This window comes from Rhinolophus sinicus, chromosome 1 (genome assembly GCF_057876585.1).
Source record: "Rhinolophus sinicus isolate RSI-liver-muscle chromosome 1, RSI-T2T, whole genome shotgun sequence".
Classification (NCBI taxonomy): Eukaryota; Metazoa; Chordata; class Mammalia; order Chiroptera; family Rhinolophidae; genus Rhinolophus; species Rhinolophus sinicus.
Window position 1 is genome coordinate 204,425,266 of NC_142501.1, and position 17,790 is coordinate 204,443,055.

The following is a 17,790-nucleotide window of genomic DNA, read 5'->3' on the forward strand; positions in this document are numbered from 1 at the left end:
CGTTTTCCGGATGGGAAGGGTCATTTCTAAGGGGAAGGGGGACGTTGGGTCGCCCGGAAGTGGTATCCGCTGAGAGGGCGAGCGGAGTGTCGGTGAGACTGTCGGGACAGAGTTGGTGGCCCTCGGCCTAGCCTGGTCGTGCAGCCGGCCGTGAGGCGAGAAAGAAAAAAGATCCTACATGGGTGAGAGCAGGGAATCTGCTGAGGGGAACAATCCCTGCCCCGAGTGAAGGGGAGGAGGGGTTCGTTTGGAGATCCATGGAGAAGGGATAGTAGGGCGTGTTGGAGGGCTGGGCAGCGGCCTGGCCTCTACTGATAAAGGACACGTCCCGGGGTCTGCTGAGGGGGCCGTTCGGAAGTCTCCTGATGGAGGCGGGCCGACTTTTTAAGCCTTGGGTCTTCCGCTGGTGGAAGGTCCGCAAAGTCGGGAGGCAATAGGGGAACCGCTGCGAAGAGGCACGATTTAACTTAGATACAGCTTATTCTAGATGTACCAGCTTTGTACAAAGGTGTATGACGGCAATGCACTCAACAAAGAAGAACACAGAATAGGGGGAAAAAGTGTTTAGGATAGTGGTTAGGATCAAGAAATTTGGAGTGCCTTCGAGCAGGAACTAAGCCTTTAAACTTGGTTTTTGTGGGATTATGTCAGACCAAAACGGTCATCTCAGTACTTATAGCCCGCTAAAGAAATAGATTGCAAAGCCGCCCGTGCACCTTTTTCCTATTGAGTCACCTTCCCTCCCCAGTAGTAACGGAGTTTCTGAATTACTGTTAATATTTATGTATTAACGATATAGGAATACATTTCTGCATAAACATACTGTATTTTTTCGTGTTCTAAAATTATATAAATAACCATATATGCAACTTGCTTTTTCAATCAGTATTGTTTTTGAGGTTTACTCATATTGATACTTTAATAATAATAATTTACACCTTATCTGCCACTGTTCTTAGCACTTCATTTAATCCCTACAAACAACCCCTGTAAGGTAACTTCTATCTCCTTTTAAGATGAGAAAACTGAGGCACATACAGGTTGCTATAGTATTTAATGTACGAGTATGCCATAATTTATTCATTCATTCTCTTGCTCTGTATTTCTAATTCCTGAAACATTGTAGGTATTCAAATGTGAAAGTAATAAATATGCTACTATTTGGGTTGCCCGTATTCAAAATTATATACGTGTCTAATTTCTGAAAAGGCATTTTAGGTTAATCAGCTAGAGCGAAAGCAGAGACGCCTAAGAATGCTTGGAATATACTGATAACATTTAGGATTTCACTACCCGTAGCTAAAATGTAGAATGCCTGGAAAGCTGCGGTGAAAGAAACCTAGAAAGAGCTTTAATTTTTTTATCCAAGTATATTCAAGATGTTAATCATTTCAACATGTTATCAACATAAATAATGAGTTAATTTATGTTTTTTTCCCTACTTAGTCTTTGAACTTGGGTATTTCACACTAACCACATTTCAGGTGTTCAATAGACAACTGTTCTTACTTTGAGAACCACTATATATACCATTTGTTTTTCATGTAAACTCAACTGGTAAACTAAAAATTAGAACAAACTTTTTTGTTCTAATATTTGGAGGTATTTTGTGGTCTTGAATTGTTCAGCTTTTTTTATGGTTTGGATGCCTGCTATGTTTGTTGCTTTGTTTGACTGTGAGGTTTCTAACAATATTATTTCTTTTATTTTATTCAGCTCTTTTGCCAAAAATAAAAGAGGACTTCAAACCATTTTGTCAGTTACTGAAGGCTGAGGCATCTGACCACCAGAGGTCAGCCTAACTATATATTGATTAGGTTTTTGTTTTCTAGGATTAATAACATGTTTTTGTTCAGTATTTTTTGAACATTATAATCTGAAAAATTTTTTACAGATACTAGATTGCAAAATAAAAAGGCAGCTTTTGGGATGGGAGAAAATATTTGCAAACTATATATCTCAAAGGCGGTTAATATCCAAAATATATAAGGAGCTCGTACAACTCAGCAAAAAAACAACCCAATTTAAAAAATGAGCAAAGGACCTAAATAGACATTTTTCCAGAGAAGACCCACAAATGGTCACCGGATATGTGAAATGGTCCTCAACATCACTAACCATCACTGACTTGTCAGGAAAAGACAAGTCAAAACCACAGAAAGAACACCTTTCACCTGTTAGGATGACTGTTACCAAAAGTCAAAAGAAAACAAGTGTTGGCAAGGATGTGGAGAAAAGGGAACCCATGTTAGTGGGAATGTAAATTAGCCATTATAGAAAACAGTATGGAGGTTTCTCAAAAAATTAAAAATAGAACTGCCATATGATCCAGCAATCTCACTTCTGGCTATATTTCAAAGAAAATATCTCAGATACATCTGCACTCCAGTGTTTATTGCAGCATTACAGTACCCAAGATAGGAAACAACTTAAGGCTGAATGGATAAAGGAGATGTGAAATAATGCACTATGCACCAACGTGGTCAACCTGGAGGACATCCTGCTAAGTGAAATAAGGCAGATACAGAAAGACAATTATTGCACAATCCCACTTATATGTGGAATGTAAAAAAGTCAAACTCATAGTAACAGACTGGGAGTTACCAGTGGCCACAGGGTGGAGGAAATGGGGAGATGTGGGTCAAAGGGTACAAACTTGCAGGTATAAAGTAAACAAGTTTTGGAGACCTAATATTCAGCATAGTAATTTTTGCTGAGAGATTAGATCTCAAGTGTTCTTACCACACACAAAAATATGGTAACTGTGAGGTGATATGTTAATTAGTTTGTGATAATTTCACAGTTTGTGATAATTCTGTCACATCAAAATGTGTTAAATATATACAATTTTCAGTCACACCTCAAGCTGGTTAAAAAAAAAAAAAAGATGCTATTTTACATTTAAACTTCAGTCTCACTCTCTTAAAGTTATCCACTTCTTGACTTTTAGTGCTATGGGAAAAAAAGAACAAAGAATAGCAACTTTGGGAACAACTCTTTCCCTGTCCTTGGTAAACTTAGTTTAGTTGAAGAAATAACAAAACTAAAGAATTTGTATGGTAAGGCTATTTAGTTGTAAAGTTACAGAAAAATTATTCTTTAAAGTTAAATTATACATGGCGTATATAGAGTAGGTGTGGTTAGTTCAGTTTTGATATGGGAAAATTATGCACATAGAATGTAAAGGAATAATAGCTATGCATTCACTCGAATTTACTTACGCCTTCACAAAGACTTTGTCTTATTGCTGCTAAAAAAGGGGAGTGAGCCTTTTAAAGCATACTTTAATATAGTGACTGAAATATACTCAATCTTGCAGATGGCATCTGGTTGAAATGAAAATAATAATATTAAGAGGACAGAATTGAAAGCCAACAGCTTCTCCTCTCAATAAAATAAAGACTTATGGTATGTTTTGAATTTTCTTTTTGTTTCCAGATTGAGCTAGGTAATAATATTACAAACTTAAAGGTATTTGCATTCATGTTTCTTCTTAAAGATGAAGTTATGTAGGCAGTTCTCTTTATATTGTTTTAGTAGCATCATTTTGTTGATCCTGCTTTTTAAAAAATTGTTTAATTTGTCTTTGTCCAACATATTACCACGTCACTTAAATATAATTTGGGATTTTTGTCTCCCTAGAATAAAAATAGAACATGCTTATATAGTTATTTACAGCAGTCCTTCATTATTTCCCTCATTAATTTTTTCAAAAAACTTCCTAAGCCCCTAATATGTGCCGGACGCCGTGGGAACTGAATTAGAGAAAAAGGATGTATAGAAGCTAGAGAAGTATTCTTTAAAGGCATGTTACTGACATTAAGCCATACCATTAGTGCAACTCAGTCTGTACTTTAAACTAGAGATGTTTACTGACTTTCATTTTGAAAATCACTCCTACAGAATGACATAAGTGGGATGTTGATATTTTGTTTTTTTCCTTTCTTAGTTAGCGCTATGCCTTTAGTCCAGCCATGTTGCAATGTATACTTCTAATTGTGCTTTTACCACGTTTTACCTATCTACTCCTCTAGTGATGGAAACCTAGAATGTTTCTAATTCCTTACCATCAAAGATGAAGCATCAGCGTACATGTTAGTTTCATGAGAATTTCTTTGCTATATATACCAGAAGTAGAATTGCTAGATCAAGAGATATGCAAATAGTTTGGCTATGTAGTGCTGCCAGATTGCTCTTCAGAAAGGTTATCCTAGTCTGTAATCCCACCAGCAGTGCTGGTTCCTAAAGGGGTTCCTTTAGTCTCCTCACTAACACTTGACTTTTTCCAGCTTTCTAATTTTTACAAAACTAATAGAATAATGTAATATCTCTTTACTCATGGTGAATGGCATGTGGATTTTCTCTTCTGTAAATTGGATATTTTTGTTCTTGATTTTTAGTTAACTTTGTTCTTGATGTCTTTAGTTTAGTCCAGAAATGATTAATTTTGATGTGATTGAATTCATCATTTTTTGGTCTTGTGATTCACTTTGTGCAAGGTATTCATGTAATACATTTTCTGGTTAGTATTACTGATGTAGAAGTTAAGAGTCGCTGGGTTCAAATCCTGACTCCTTCAGTAGATGCATGACCTTGGGCAGGTTGCTTAAACCTCACGTAAATGGGAACAATAAAAGTACTTAAAGGGTTGTTAGGAGAATTTAGAATGAATTCACATTTGTACACTTTCTGGAATAGTACCTGGCAAATAGTAAGTGCTATATAAATAAATGAATATTCACAGATTAATCTCAGATCTAGGGACTTTGTTGAGCTTTTGTATTAACTCGAATAGTTTATATGTTAGTCTTTTTTAAATTAGATGACCATGTCATCTGTATATTAATAGCTTTTCTCTTCTCTTCCAGTTCCTATACCTGTCACTTATTCTTTTATTATAACATTGATCAGAACTTTTGGTTCTTAGTATCAGTGTCTTCCGTATATGTAATTTAATTGTTTAAGGGAATATGAAGTTTCTCGTTTAAGGTAGTATCTGCTGAAAGTTTTTGGTTGCTAATTTTACTAGTTGAGATAGTAACTTTCTCTTGTTAGTTTGGTAAGAGTGTTTTGCTTTGTTTTTTAAAGCATAAGTAGGTGTTGATTGGGAACTAAAAGTTAAATATCCACAATTGATAAATGTGTTTTTGATTTATTACTGTGGTGACATATTTATAAATTTTCTGAAATTGAGGTATTCTTGCTTTCCTTGGATAAGCTCTATATAATTATAACATATTCTTTTTTTTAATACACTATTAGTTTTGTTGGATAATATTTGTAATTTTTGCAAGTGAAATGAACCTGTACTTTTCTTATTTGGTTTATACATAGATTTGAAATTAATATTTTATTATCCTCATAAAAGGAGCTAGTCAGTTTATGTGATTTTTTCTTTTTTATGGAACAACTTATATAAAATAGATATTAATTTTCTAGAAAATTTAGTTGGACTCACTTATAAAACCATATGGGCCTGGTGTATTTAATAGGAGGTTGTTACCTTTTCATTTTCTTTAATACTTGCTAGTCTATTCAAGTTACCTATTCCTGTACAAATTTTGGTATTTTATGTTCTCCTAGAATTCAGCCATTTCATCTAGGTTTTCATATTTTAGCATATATGTCATGTTTTCTGTTTTTAATCTGTTATTTCTGAATCACATTCTTGATAAGTCTCACCACATTTGATTTTTTAAATTCATATTTTCAGAAAATAGTTTAATCAATCTTGTCTGTTATCATTTTATGTACTATGTCATTTATGCCTTTATTATTTCCTCCCTGCTTATTTTGCTGTTGCTCTTTTCCATTATCTTGAATTGAATGCTTAACTTGTGGATATTTAAACTTCCTTGTTTCCTCATCAGTGTATTCAAAGCTATATTTCAAGCTACTGGTTTGGCAATGTCCCACATGTTTTTCTCAGGAGTTTATATTCAGTTTTAATATTTCTTAATATCCTTTATAATTTCCGTTTTAACCCATGAGTTACTTAGTTCACCAACATAAGATTGCTTTTAACTGATCTTTAATATTTTATTGCATTGTCAGAGAATTTAGTCTGAATGAAATTGACCTTTTAGAATCTAGTTATACTTTATAACTTAATGCATGATGTGTGTGTGTGTGTGTGTGTGTGCGCGCGCGCGCGCGTGCACGTACACATACGCACCGAAATATGTGTTTGGTATAGAGTTCTGTATCCAAAGTATATTAATATGTTAACTGTTTTCCATGCTTCTTATATCCCTGCTTATATTTCCTCCTCGGTTTTATCTGTTGTTACTTGAGAAATTTTGAGGATGTGTTTCCAGGTTCATATATTTATATGATGAGTACAGCAGGTCCTTGAATAACATCATTTTATTCAGTGTCATTTCATTATAACATTGATGAGATGCCATAGGAACCTAACTCTTGTTTATATCAGTTAGCCTATGATAAAATTGGCTTTACCAATTTTAACATCATTTGGCTTAAGGTTGAAGAGCTTATCAAAAATGTGAAAAGAGGATTTAACTGTATATTACTTTCTCTGGTTCTTTTTACTAGTAGTATTGTCCATCTTTGTCCCTTATATTGTTCAGCTTAAAATGTTTTTTTGTTGAATATTAAGTTTGCCAGCTCAGCTTTGTTTTGGTCCACAGTTGCCTGATATATCTTTTTTCATCCTTTTATTTTTTACCTTTCTGTGTCTTTTTGCTTTAAAGTGTCTTTCACTATCATATTACTGAGTCTTGTTTTGTTTTTTTTAATCCAGTCTGTCTGCCTGTTAATTGTGAATTTAACCTATTTGCATTCAGTGTAATTCTTAATGTTATAAGATTTCTACCTGCCATCTTATCATACCTGTCGTGTATGGTCATATGACCACATCCATTGGGGTCCCAGCAAGAGTCTTAACACCTAGCAGCTCTACAACCAGGACAGGTCCCCTAAAACTAATCCCAACAAGCACATCTAAAGCTAAAAACATACCTTTAATAGCTCTCTATTTGGAGTTTGGGGCATAAGGGATCTGCTTTTGCAGAAGTAATTTTCTGGGCATATTAAAAAAGAAATGGGCCCAGATATGCACAAAAAAAGGATTAAAATGTCCCCAGGGTCCCCTTCCCAATTTTGTGATTTTAGGAGCCATTCCCAACAGGAAAATCTGCCTAAGCCTATGAGATAGAGATGGGAAAGCCAATAAGGCTTCTTGTTCAGCACCCATGTTCTAGGATACTGATGGACAGTTAGATGGGCAGTAATGTTACCCCGTGCTTTCAGGCTTTAATATCATGTGTCTAGTCTTCTCATTCACAGGTCAAGGCTACCTTCCAGATAGTCCAACAGCTAAGGCACCAGTTTCCGAGCGCATTTGTACCACCTATGGAAAACATCGGATCCGTGCATACCAGATGTCCTTGACAACTCATCCCACCAGCCCCCTGCACAAAATTTGCTGCACCAGCAGACAACGAAGGCAACCACTGAGTTTCTTTTAATTGCCAAGTAGATGTAACATCCCTGCCAACAAAATAGAGGACACAAGCATCTCTTCACACTGTCACGACCTGTTGAGACCATACTGAGAAAATCAGCTTGCCTAGATGAGGACCTCATCTCTTCTTGGGTAGCCAGGATTTAAAGGAGAGACACTGACCTGTGCCACTGGTAAGTGACTAACACTTTTACACACTGAACTGGTCCTGAGAACTGAGATGTCTTCTTTGTAAGTGAAGAATATACGACATAATCGCGAAGAACTGCACAGTGGTACAAGCCAGAGGCATACTGTGTGTGTGACGGACGGAGAAACAGACCAATTAATCTTGTTTTGTTGAAAGGATTTTTCATCTTTTGTTTTTAGTTGCCAGTGTTAGTGTTTTGCTGGCTTAAATTGTTGCCTTTTTCTGGTTCCTTCTGTTCTATTCTAATGGGTCCCAGAAATCCCTCTCCTGACCCCTTATCAGAATCAGAAAGTGAGGAAGAAGAAAACGCTAACTACCTAAATGAGAGTTCTGAGGAAGAGTGGGACTCCTCTGAAGAAGAGGACCCTGTGGTGCCCAACCTAACCCCTCTTGAGAGTCTGGCATGGCAGGTTAAGTGCCTTTTAAAATATTCAACAACTTGGAAACCTTTAAATCCTAATTCCTGGTTATATCATGCTAAACTCTTGGACCCAAGCACACCAGTCCACATACTTCGAGAGATAGGTCTGAGACTCTCTCATTGCTCCCATTGCGTCCCCAGATTGGAACCAATTCCTGAATGGCCTCCTCTGGCTTCTTGTGGAGTCCCACCTTTTCAGAAGCCCCTTACAAGTCCCAGCCGGCTTTCTAGAGATCATGCCACTCTGAATGGAGCACTGCAATTTGCCACCAAACAGTTAAGCCGAACCTTGAGCAGAGCCACTCCCATACCTGAGTACCTAAAACAGGTTCCTAATTCATGTGTTTCTGGTTGTTGCTGTGGCTGGTTAACTAAAACGGTTAAGGAAACAACCCGCACTGAACCCATCAACACTACTTACTCTTACACTGACTTCCAAAAGGCAGTTAACAAACTCCTAACTACATCACTATAAAAATTCACCATTTGTCCTGAGATCTCTCATGTTGCTAACTGAAAAAGGAGAACAAAATTACACAGCCCAGAGTTGAGAAACAAATGCATTCTCAACCAAACTATGCCCTGTCCTGACAAGCCGAAGGTCTACCAAGTGCTGAATATATACCCAAGAGTCCCATAACTCAACTACAGAGAGTGTGCATTTTGAGTATTTCCTTTGACAGACCCTGTGGATAAAATCAGAATTTTAATGGAGAATTAGTGAAAAGGGACCATACTGCAAAAGATTAAGTTGACTATTCTCCACACTCAGTTCTCCCCCCAATTTATTCTGCCTGTCTGAAGGGACTCTAACGAGATATCTAATTATTAATGGGAAGAGAAAGGTAGGCTCCCACCCCTTTTGCTACCCAACCTTCAGAACGGCTTGTGGGAAGTGGGGAGTTAGCTACTCCTAGTAACACCTTCCTGAGCATACTGTTCTCTAACATTAATTTCTAGGGCGGTAGTTGAATTAAATTGAATAACTAGACAAAAGAAAATGGTGGGAATATGATTTATCTCGGCTCTTATATAGATAAGCCTACATATGGCACCATTTAGGGGTTCCTGTTTGGGGGAAGAGGATACTGTTTCAAACCTGGCCAACACTACGCCCCACCTATTTCAGTACCTGCAGTTATAGCATAAACATTTTTATTATAGGCTCCCACCAAGCTGTCTCTAGATAAATTGATGAGATCTTACCTGGGGATTCAACAGACACCTGTTCTATGGGGAATATGTTTCTTGCCTCATGGCACCCAGACTTTAGTCAAGAGGAAATAAAACATCCTAAAAAACCAAAGGGAAAGGGTTAAGAGAGCATATGTTTTCAGTACTAACTGCTAGTGGATTAACTGTTTCGCCTGTATGTGTCGAGAGCAGTACTTTATGCACTTTGCGCATCCGTTGCATATTTTCCAGGAACACTTCCAACTTTAAAAACCTTACAACTGAAAAATCTCAGCCTAGTACCATCTGAAGTTAGAGATTTTTAGCATCATTGTTTTTCTGCATAGATGATCTTTAGATCTAGCTGAACAAGGAAGAGTATGACCCTTGTAAATGAGTCTTGCTTGCTGTGCTTATTAAGATGAGTCAGAACGTAGAAATCAACATACATAACATGCATGAGATTATTAAATCTTTTTACCCACCTGCAATAAAGAGTGAACCCTGTGGAATGATCCTGGTTGACTGGACATCTAAAGAATTCAGGAAATACATTCTAAAGATACACTCCTCTTCCTTGTTTTAGTTTTGCTGTTTCCTAATCTCCGTAATTAAGTGCTGTATACAATGTGGCATCGAAAAATTGAAACTTTAATGGACTCACAAATCCTATAATTGTAACAACTTTAAGGAGAGAGAAGAATGTTTATAACCTGATGAGTATTTCTGCTGAGACTTAGTTGTCTTGTCTTAAGGAAAAAGGAGGGAATTGTAGGTAGAAAAAACATTTGTTAGTGGAAAGTTACTGAACTGAAACCATATCATACTGTTAGTGTAACTGAATATATCAGAAACTGTTCCTATGTAGTAGATATTCTGTGAAACTGGTTTTTAAAATGTTAACAACACCTGTTTGTTTGTTTTTTAAGGGGGAGGTGGGAAGAGATAGGGAGGTCTGAAAATTAAAATATGTTGATGTTTATGTAACCATATGTTCCTTTTTCTCTCTCTCCGTGTGTGTGTGTGTGTGTGTGTGTGTGTGTGTGTGTGTAAGTGCGTGTAAGTGCCTTGCTCATAAACGCATTTTTGCTATTCACTCCTAAAGGAAGCCTTTCCCCAGCTTTGCGGCTGAATAAACCAACAGCTTTGTACATGCTGATCAGAGTACGGTCATTTATTCTCAAATGAAATAGCTCCTGCTTTGCTTAAGGCATATTCAACATGCACTAAGTGCTAAATAAAGTCAAAGATACAGTATCTGTACCTATGAAGTGTCTGATAGGAGCTGACTTGGCAGCTCTAGAAAAGAAACATACTTGAAGAAGATACAGTGAGATACTCAGTCAAGACCCAGATTTGAACCCATTTGTTAAGTAGTTAGAACCTATTTGTTAAGGTTGCACAAAAGGATAGGCATCTGAATAAGCCTTAAGCCTTCATTTCTTTTTGTGTGCCATAGATGTGGGGTTAGGGGTGACTTTGTCACTTTTATACTCACCCCATGTGGGCCTTTGGTTTAATGCAACACCATAATTAGGATAAAGATGGGCACATGTATTTTCTATTTATAGAACTATTTATCAAACGAATGAGGAAACAGGATTTCTAAACAGTGGATTTATTAATGTTATTTAAAGATATTGCTCTCTCTCCATACAGATAGGCAGCCTCTTTTTGTTGAAGCTGTCCAGATACCTTGAGCCCTGGAGATCACAGTCAGGTCTTTAAAACCCATCACCTTCCTAAGAGAAGGAGACAAATACCTGGCAGGATGAGGGCAGATGTTAGGCCAGCTTTAGGGGATTATCCTCCGGGGCTCCTATCACAATTATCCATCTAAAAAAATTTTTCTCTAATGAAAACAGTGTTTTGATATTACAGTAGATTGTTAAAGTAATTTCGGAACCTCAGAAGTCACTTGGGTTATTTTCTTACTGGACATCTCTATAATAAATGATTCTCTAATTTTGACTCCAATGTGAGAGAACTCACTATCTTTTGAAGCAGCTCCATTAGTTTTAAATATCGCTTGTTAGAAATTTAGTCTTGCATCTGACAACATTATGGAATGCCTACTATAACCCAGAAACTGGGAGTGCGAAATTAAGTAAGACAATATATATAAGAAATTAGTTTTAAAACATTGAACCAAGATAAATTATCCCAAAGTTTTTGGCCACTGATGCCATTTATGCTCTCTAGGGTCACATTAAGCCTAATCCTTATATTGGCCCTTAAATATTTGAAAGTAGGGCAGCCATCCAAATGTGTGAGTTCATGCAGAGGGCACATTCCAACAATTAAACCCCAAAAGGGAAAGTCAGCTAAGGGAATAGATAGACATTCTGTACATTGATTTAAGTTGTATATGCTAAATTCACAAGGTAGTTGCATACAAAGATCAGGGCCAGAAGTATTTTGCTCGCATGGCTGGGTTATATAGAAAAGCCCAGAAAGTCTAGGAAACTTCTGACTTTATGAGACAATCTTGTGCGAGCTGCTGGCATCCGAGTCTGTCAATGAGCAATATCCACTGGACTGAGGGAGCTCTACTGGGTGACACAAACTACTAGGCATTTCTTTGTCAACCTGGTGTTATCGAAAGGGAAATCTATGGTATATCTTTGCCAATTTTAAAGTTTAGCTAATTGCTCTATGTTTGAGTCTGATCATTGTATACAATTTTCTATGTTCTTCCTTTCATTTTTGGTAGCAGCTGTGGGATTATGTAAAGGTTTTGGATGTGAGACCAAGAAAATGGCCAGGATAAGGATACCACAGTGACCTGACACTTGCTAGCCGCCCAGCTCCCGTTAGCTGTGAGAGCTATGACCAGCTCTTCTCAATGAGATACAGGAAAGGAATGCCTGATTTATAAATAATTTAAAATAGTGTGGCAGGCAGACAGTACCAGAGTTGTTGCTTGTAAAAGGCACAGAGTCAGTTTAAAATGTTAGTGACAGATTAGGGTTGGATCATAAAACAGTAAGTTGACTGGCGTTTGGGCAGTTGGTTTGGGAAGACATGACTGATGCATGATGTGAAAGTTCCTGGGGTCATTTGGGAAGTGATGCCCTATTTCCTGAAGTAGGACATAATCAGTCATCTAGGAGACTCTATACCCTGATCAGCCAAACAAGATTAAAACTGAGCTCCGAGTACACATAGAAACCGAGCTGTTGTGATGTCAAGACTTCCACAGAAACCAGATGGAAAAGTCTGAAAATAAGTGTTGCAGTTTGTAAGTTAAGGACCTGGTAATGTCTTCTTATTTGGGGGTGGGGAGGAGGGAATTATGTTTAGATGAAGTGCTAAGCCCTTGCTTAATGCTACGCTTCCACCCAGTGCCAAGTATAAAAACTGACACTAGTATATCAGCTAGTGTTTTACAATGTATTGTAGGCAATGGTCCAGTGGGTGCAACTTCCTGTGGGAGGTACCCAAGCAATAGAAACATTCCAAGGCCATGGCCATCTCCTATCAAAAAGACCCTGAGCAACCAGAACGACTTGATAAGGCGGCAGAGCTCCAGTGACACAATTAAGAGGCCACCCATAACCCGGAGACTAAATTCCTACAGTAAAAGCATTAATGTTGGCCAGAGCCTATGCATTCCTTAGGGACTTACCGCAAAGTGGGTTATATGGTGTTAGGCCTGGCTACCTACCTGGTAGTAATGCACAATTTGCCAGTGGCTTGAATGCTTTGGTCCAGATCCCAGTTTCCTTCCTTAAACCTAGTTAGTCACTTTCTCCTATGACACATTGCTTTCTTTAAGTGTTGAGTTGCCAGATCTAGCAAATGAAACTACAGGGCACCCAAATAAATTTCAGATAAGCTATGGAATATAGGGCATACCTATACTAGCTAAACAATTATTCATTATCTGAAATTCAGATTTAGCTGGCATCCTGTGTTTTATCTGGCAGCCTTATAAAATGTGTTAGGGGCATTTGATTAAGCCGGTTGTAGTCATGTAGTTGTTGCAAGGAGAGAGTGGTTCTTCCCAGTATGTGGAGTTTTCTTACCTCCACGTACTTGATGGGGGAGAGGGAGGTTAACACAGTTGACCACGGTTGCAGAGAAGTGGAGAAGGAAGCCCGACTACAGATACGAGAGTTTTTATAAAAGACATTGTGTTCGGCTAAAATAATCAACATAACCCTTAAAACATTTCCAGACATTTTTATAATTTTTTAATGCTGTCTCGGTAATAGGTAGGTTGGGTTTGTTGGTTTTTTGTTTGTGTGTGTTTTAAGCATTACTTCTTGCCATGAAGCGAAAGAGTAAGTGTGTTACTTATTTTTTTAATTTAAATACTTGATAGGTAGCACAGTTCTGGAAGCCATTTTTAATTGCAGAAAAGGTCCACGAATTTGGAACACGCATCTTTTCCTTCCAGAACCCCCAAAAGACTCAAGGATATGAAGCACAAGTTACCCTGAAAGGTGGAGGTGAACAGCAAAGTTTGAAACAAGGGGATTATTTGAAAGTTTATGTTTGCCTTCCTTTTGTAGCGAAGTGACTATCCCTCATTCTAGCCAAAGACTGGAGGCTTATTCTCTGGAGAAATTGAACCAAACTCCCAGTTAGACTTAGAACTGGGATGTGGGGGAGAATGGTGGTGGTAGTGAGGTGCTATACTGGAAACAGAGAGGCCAAGAAGGTCGGGATTCTGAACATCATGAGCTATCAATCTCTTTTGTCCACCCAGCTACATGACCTGGCAGCCAGGCTTATACCCAGCCCTGCCCACCCCATCCAGAAACATGAACAATGAAAAACACAGCTTGCCACTTGATGATTTGTTGCAGTGAAACCTAGAACCCACAAGCCTGCTCATTTATACATAGCTTTCAGTCATTTGTACTCATAGTAAACTCATATCCAAGAATTACTAGATATTTGAGGATACCTTCAACAATGAAAGATGAATACCAAAATAAAGGAACCTGAAAAAAAAAATGGAAATAATGCAGGGAACATAAAACTCCCAAAGAAGCGATAATATTCTCAGAAACATAGAAGAATATATTGCATCCATGAAATAGCAGCATGCTATACAGAATGAACAGTCAAGAGTATTGGAAAAATAGGAGAGCCAAAATTAAACATTGAATAGATACATTGGAAGATAAGATGAAGAAATTTCAGAAAGTGGAACAAAAAGGCAGAGACGGAAACGAAGAAAATTAGAAGATCAGAATGGGATGCAACATTTGATTAATAAAAGCCCCAAAATGAGAGAACAGAGAAAGGAGGTGAAGAGAAAACAGATAACATTACCCAAAAATATAAGACATGAGTCTCCTAAATTAAAAGGATCCCGTTAGTGCCTAGCACAGTGAATTAAAACACACACAAGAGCATGTATTTCAGGATACTAGGGTTTAAAAGGATCCTAAAGGCTTCCAAAGGGGAAAGACAAGGTTTACATGAAGGGATGTTTTCAGAATGGCATTTAGATTTCTTGGTAGCAACACTGGATGTTAGAAGACTGAAAGCAAGGCCTTCAAATTTAAGAGGAAAAATTAATTCTAATCTAGAATACTGTATCCAGACAATCCAATCAAGTATGGGGCTAAAATAAAGTTTAGACTTACATGGTCTCAAAATTTTCCTTACCATGTATCCTTTCTTAGGAGGCTACTGGAGGATGTGCTTCACCAAAACAAAGGAGTAATCTAAGTAAGAAGTCATGGGATGCTGAAAACCAGATCTCACAAAGGAATGCAATGAAGGAAAGTCCCAGACTGACTACTGTGTCAAGTAAGTAGGATGGGGGTTTCAGGAAGAATGTCTCTAGAAAACTTCGAACAAAGTGTTTGGTATATGGAAAATGTATGAAAGAGTGAGACAGATATTGGAAAATTAGGGGGAAAGAATAAGATAAGTAGATAGGAAACTAGGTTAATGATAAAATGAGGCAATTAGAAATACACCAAATACACACTTTTGGAGGAATGTCACTGTGTCACACAAATCTGAAATTTTATTATAATTTATTATAGTTTTTGTAGTCAGATTTTAGAAGTTTGCCATTAAAAATATAGTACAATTGTAGTATCGTCAGCAATTTTGATTGATCCTCCAGGCATCAATTACAATAGGTGCTCACCTTCGATAAGATGTAACGCTGCAGAAAATCTTTTCAGAAAAAATGTTATTCAATAACATTTTGTGAAAGGAACTTTGTCCCTTGCTTTGGCAAATCTCAAAATTCTTTTATTTACAGAAATGATGCATAATCTACAGCAGTACTTTCAACAAACTTCATTTAAATTTTAGCCTCTGTGGGCTCAAAAGCATAAGGTATTATCTACTTAAAAAATAATATTTTGAAATTTCATATTTTTCATCTTCCATACTGTTTTTGCTATCAAGATATAGTTGTATCCAGTGACAGGTCCATAATATTATTATCACATAACACTTTAGATTTTTTTATTGTGAGTTGTGGTTGAAGGTTTTTCTATACCATGTTTGTATTAATATTACATAATCTCAGAATAAATCTTGATTTAATTGTAAATGATTATGTGTGGTGATGTTTTTTCTGTGTCATCAAATCTATTGAGTAAACCATGTGAGACCTATTCTGCCGTTTTTTTCTAAATGAGGGGTAACATACCTACAGTGAAATATATAAAGTACACTAACCATAGGTAGTTGATGATTTTTCACATATGTATACACTCAGCTCAAAGTACAAAAACTTTCTGATTCCCTAGCACTGTTTCCCAGCCTATACCTACCCCCAAAATACCCACTCTTCTCTTCTAAAGATCAGTTTTGCTTGTTCTCAACGTCATGTGAATAGGATCATACAGTATGTATTGTTTTATGCTTGCCTTTCATCAGTGTAATATCTTATTCAACCAGGTGTTTGTATGTATCGGTGGTTCATTTTTTATTGCTGTAGACTTCCATTGTATGAATATGCCATAATTTATGTATCCATTCACCTGTTGGTAGCATTTGAATTATTTCTAATTCAGCGCTATTACACATAAAGCTGCAGTTTTCTAGTCCCTGTGCTTTTTGTGAGTATGTGTACTCATTCCTCTTAGGTATACAACTAGGAGTGAAATTGCTGTGTCTTATGGTATGTTATGAGGCAAAAACACATAGAGGGAAACACTTAGAGGGACAAGGCCTATTTGCACCATTAAAGCAATTCTCATGGTGGGGTCTGGTACCATCCACAAAGCTTCACTGAAGTGGTTGTTTAAAATGCCTTAACCAGACCTACTATGAAACTAAATCAAAATTTCTGATGTGGAGAGTCATAAATATTCATTTATAACAAGCTCCTGATACTTTTTATGGTTACCAAAATTTGAGAGGGTCCAGCTCCATGGCAATATTCTGGCCTATACTTGGATTTGTATTGCTGAGACACTATAAGTGATTTAAAAATTTTTAAAAACAAAACAAAACAAAAAAGCAGTGGTCAATTCCAGAAAGGGAAATTAAGAAATGGCTGTGTTGAAGTATTCAACCAAGGGTCACCCGTATTACCAATACAATTCAGTTAAAAACTTGCGAGTTTCCATTGAATACCGAGCACTCTGCCGCTTTGTAATGAAGAGAATTAAAAAGCTTCCTTTTCTGAGTGTTGGAGAGTTCTATTATTTAATTACCTTTGAACTCTAGAGAAAGCACAGAAAGGCAGCAGCACTGAGCCGGCAGGTTCATACCCTCAGGGGAAGTCTGATGTACTCTGTAAGTTGGGTGTTCAGTGTTTCAGGTATTGGGGAGACTGCTTGTGCCGTTGTGCTCTTAGTCCATATACTCAACTTTTTATCCCTGTGTTTCTGACCTTGGTCACCACTAACAGTTTTAGGTAGGAAGATGTAAAACATGACTAGCTATGCTACAAGCCCTAGACTCGTATTGCCCACAGACTGTTTCCAAAACAATTTGTGGAGCTCATGGTGATCGTATTAATGTTACTACAATCTGGCTATAATTGCCACAAAACATTTTATTCTAAAGCGCCATGTTCCATGGTGTTATGCTGATATGTTGTAATTTCAGAATAACACCATGCTGATATACTGTAATCTCAGGGGCAAATGTTGCTATGTTGTGACAAGTGGGTTTTGTTTTTATTTTCCTCCTGTGGTTATGAGATGGAAGACCTGATACCAGGCTACGTTTAACGAAACTCTGGAACTAGCTAATGTGTGTTAGTATAGCAATAAAAGCATAATGCCAGTTTAAGCTGTGTGCTCATTTCTTGAATTGTTCAAAAAAAAAGGAGGATGTTTAACAGAATACTGTAGCTTTCAAAAATGAAATTATATAGGCGCTTCATAAAAATGTAAAGCCATGAGAGCGTATGTTAGGGGCATGCAAACTAGTGTGAAAGATGAGTAGGAATAAGTCAGGCAGGGTAGGGAAAACAGCCTTCTATGTAAAAGGGTTAAGGGAAATACTCAAGAATGCGATCTCATTTTTAGATGAGTAATGGAAGTATATTAGCAGTAATAATTATAGAGTTACTCGTGCTACTTA

At 37.2% G+C, this 17,790-nt stretch overlaps 1 protein-coding gene across 2 annotated transcripts; it reads left to right on the top strand.

Moving 5' to 3' along the window:
• Positions 1-10: 10 nt before the first annotated feature.
• DCAF16 (DDB1 and CUL4 associated factor 16) lies at positions 11-15,959 on the top strand. 2 transcript variants are annotated; one of them, XR_016019137.1, is made up of 3 exons: positions 11-182; positions 7,309-7,659; positions 14,913-15,959. XR_016019137.1 is itself a non-coding variant. In XM_074321751.2 (2 exons), the coding sequence occupies exon 2, from the start codon at positions 7,922-7,924 to the stop codon at positions 8,570-8,572; it is 651 nt and encodes a 216-aa protein (XP_074177852.1). In that variant the 5' UTR covers positions 11-182; positions 7,309-7,921; the 3' UTR covers positions 8,573-10,429. The 2 variants fall into 2 exon arrangements, 1 of the variants encoding a protein (XP_074177852.1); XM_074321751.2 differs by lacking the exon at positions 14,913-15,959 and having other exon boundaries at positions 7,309-10,429.
• Positions 15,960-17,790: the final 1,831 nt, after the last annotated feature.

Excerpts from the sequence above, each read along its gene's own strand:
- DCAF16 (XM_074321751.2), top strand. The coding sequence starts at position 7,922 with ATGGGTCCCAGAAATCCCTCTCCTGACCCCTTATCAGAATCAGAAAGT.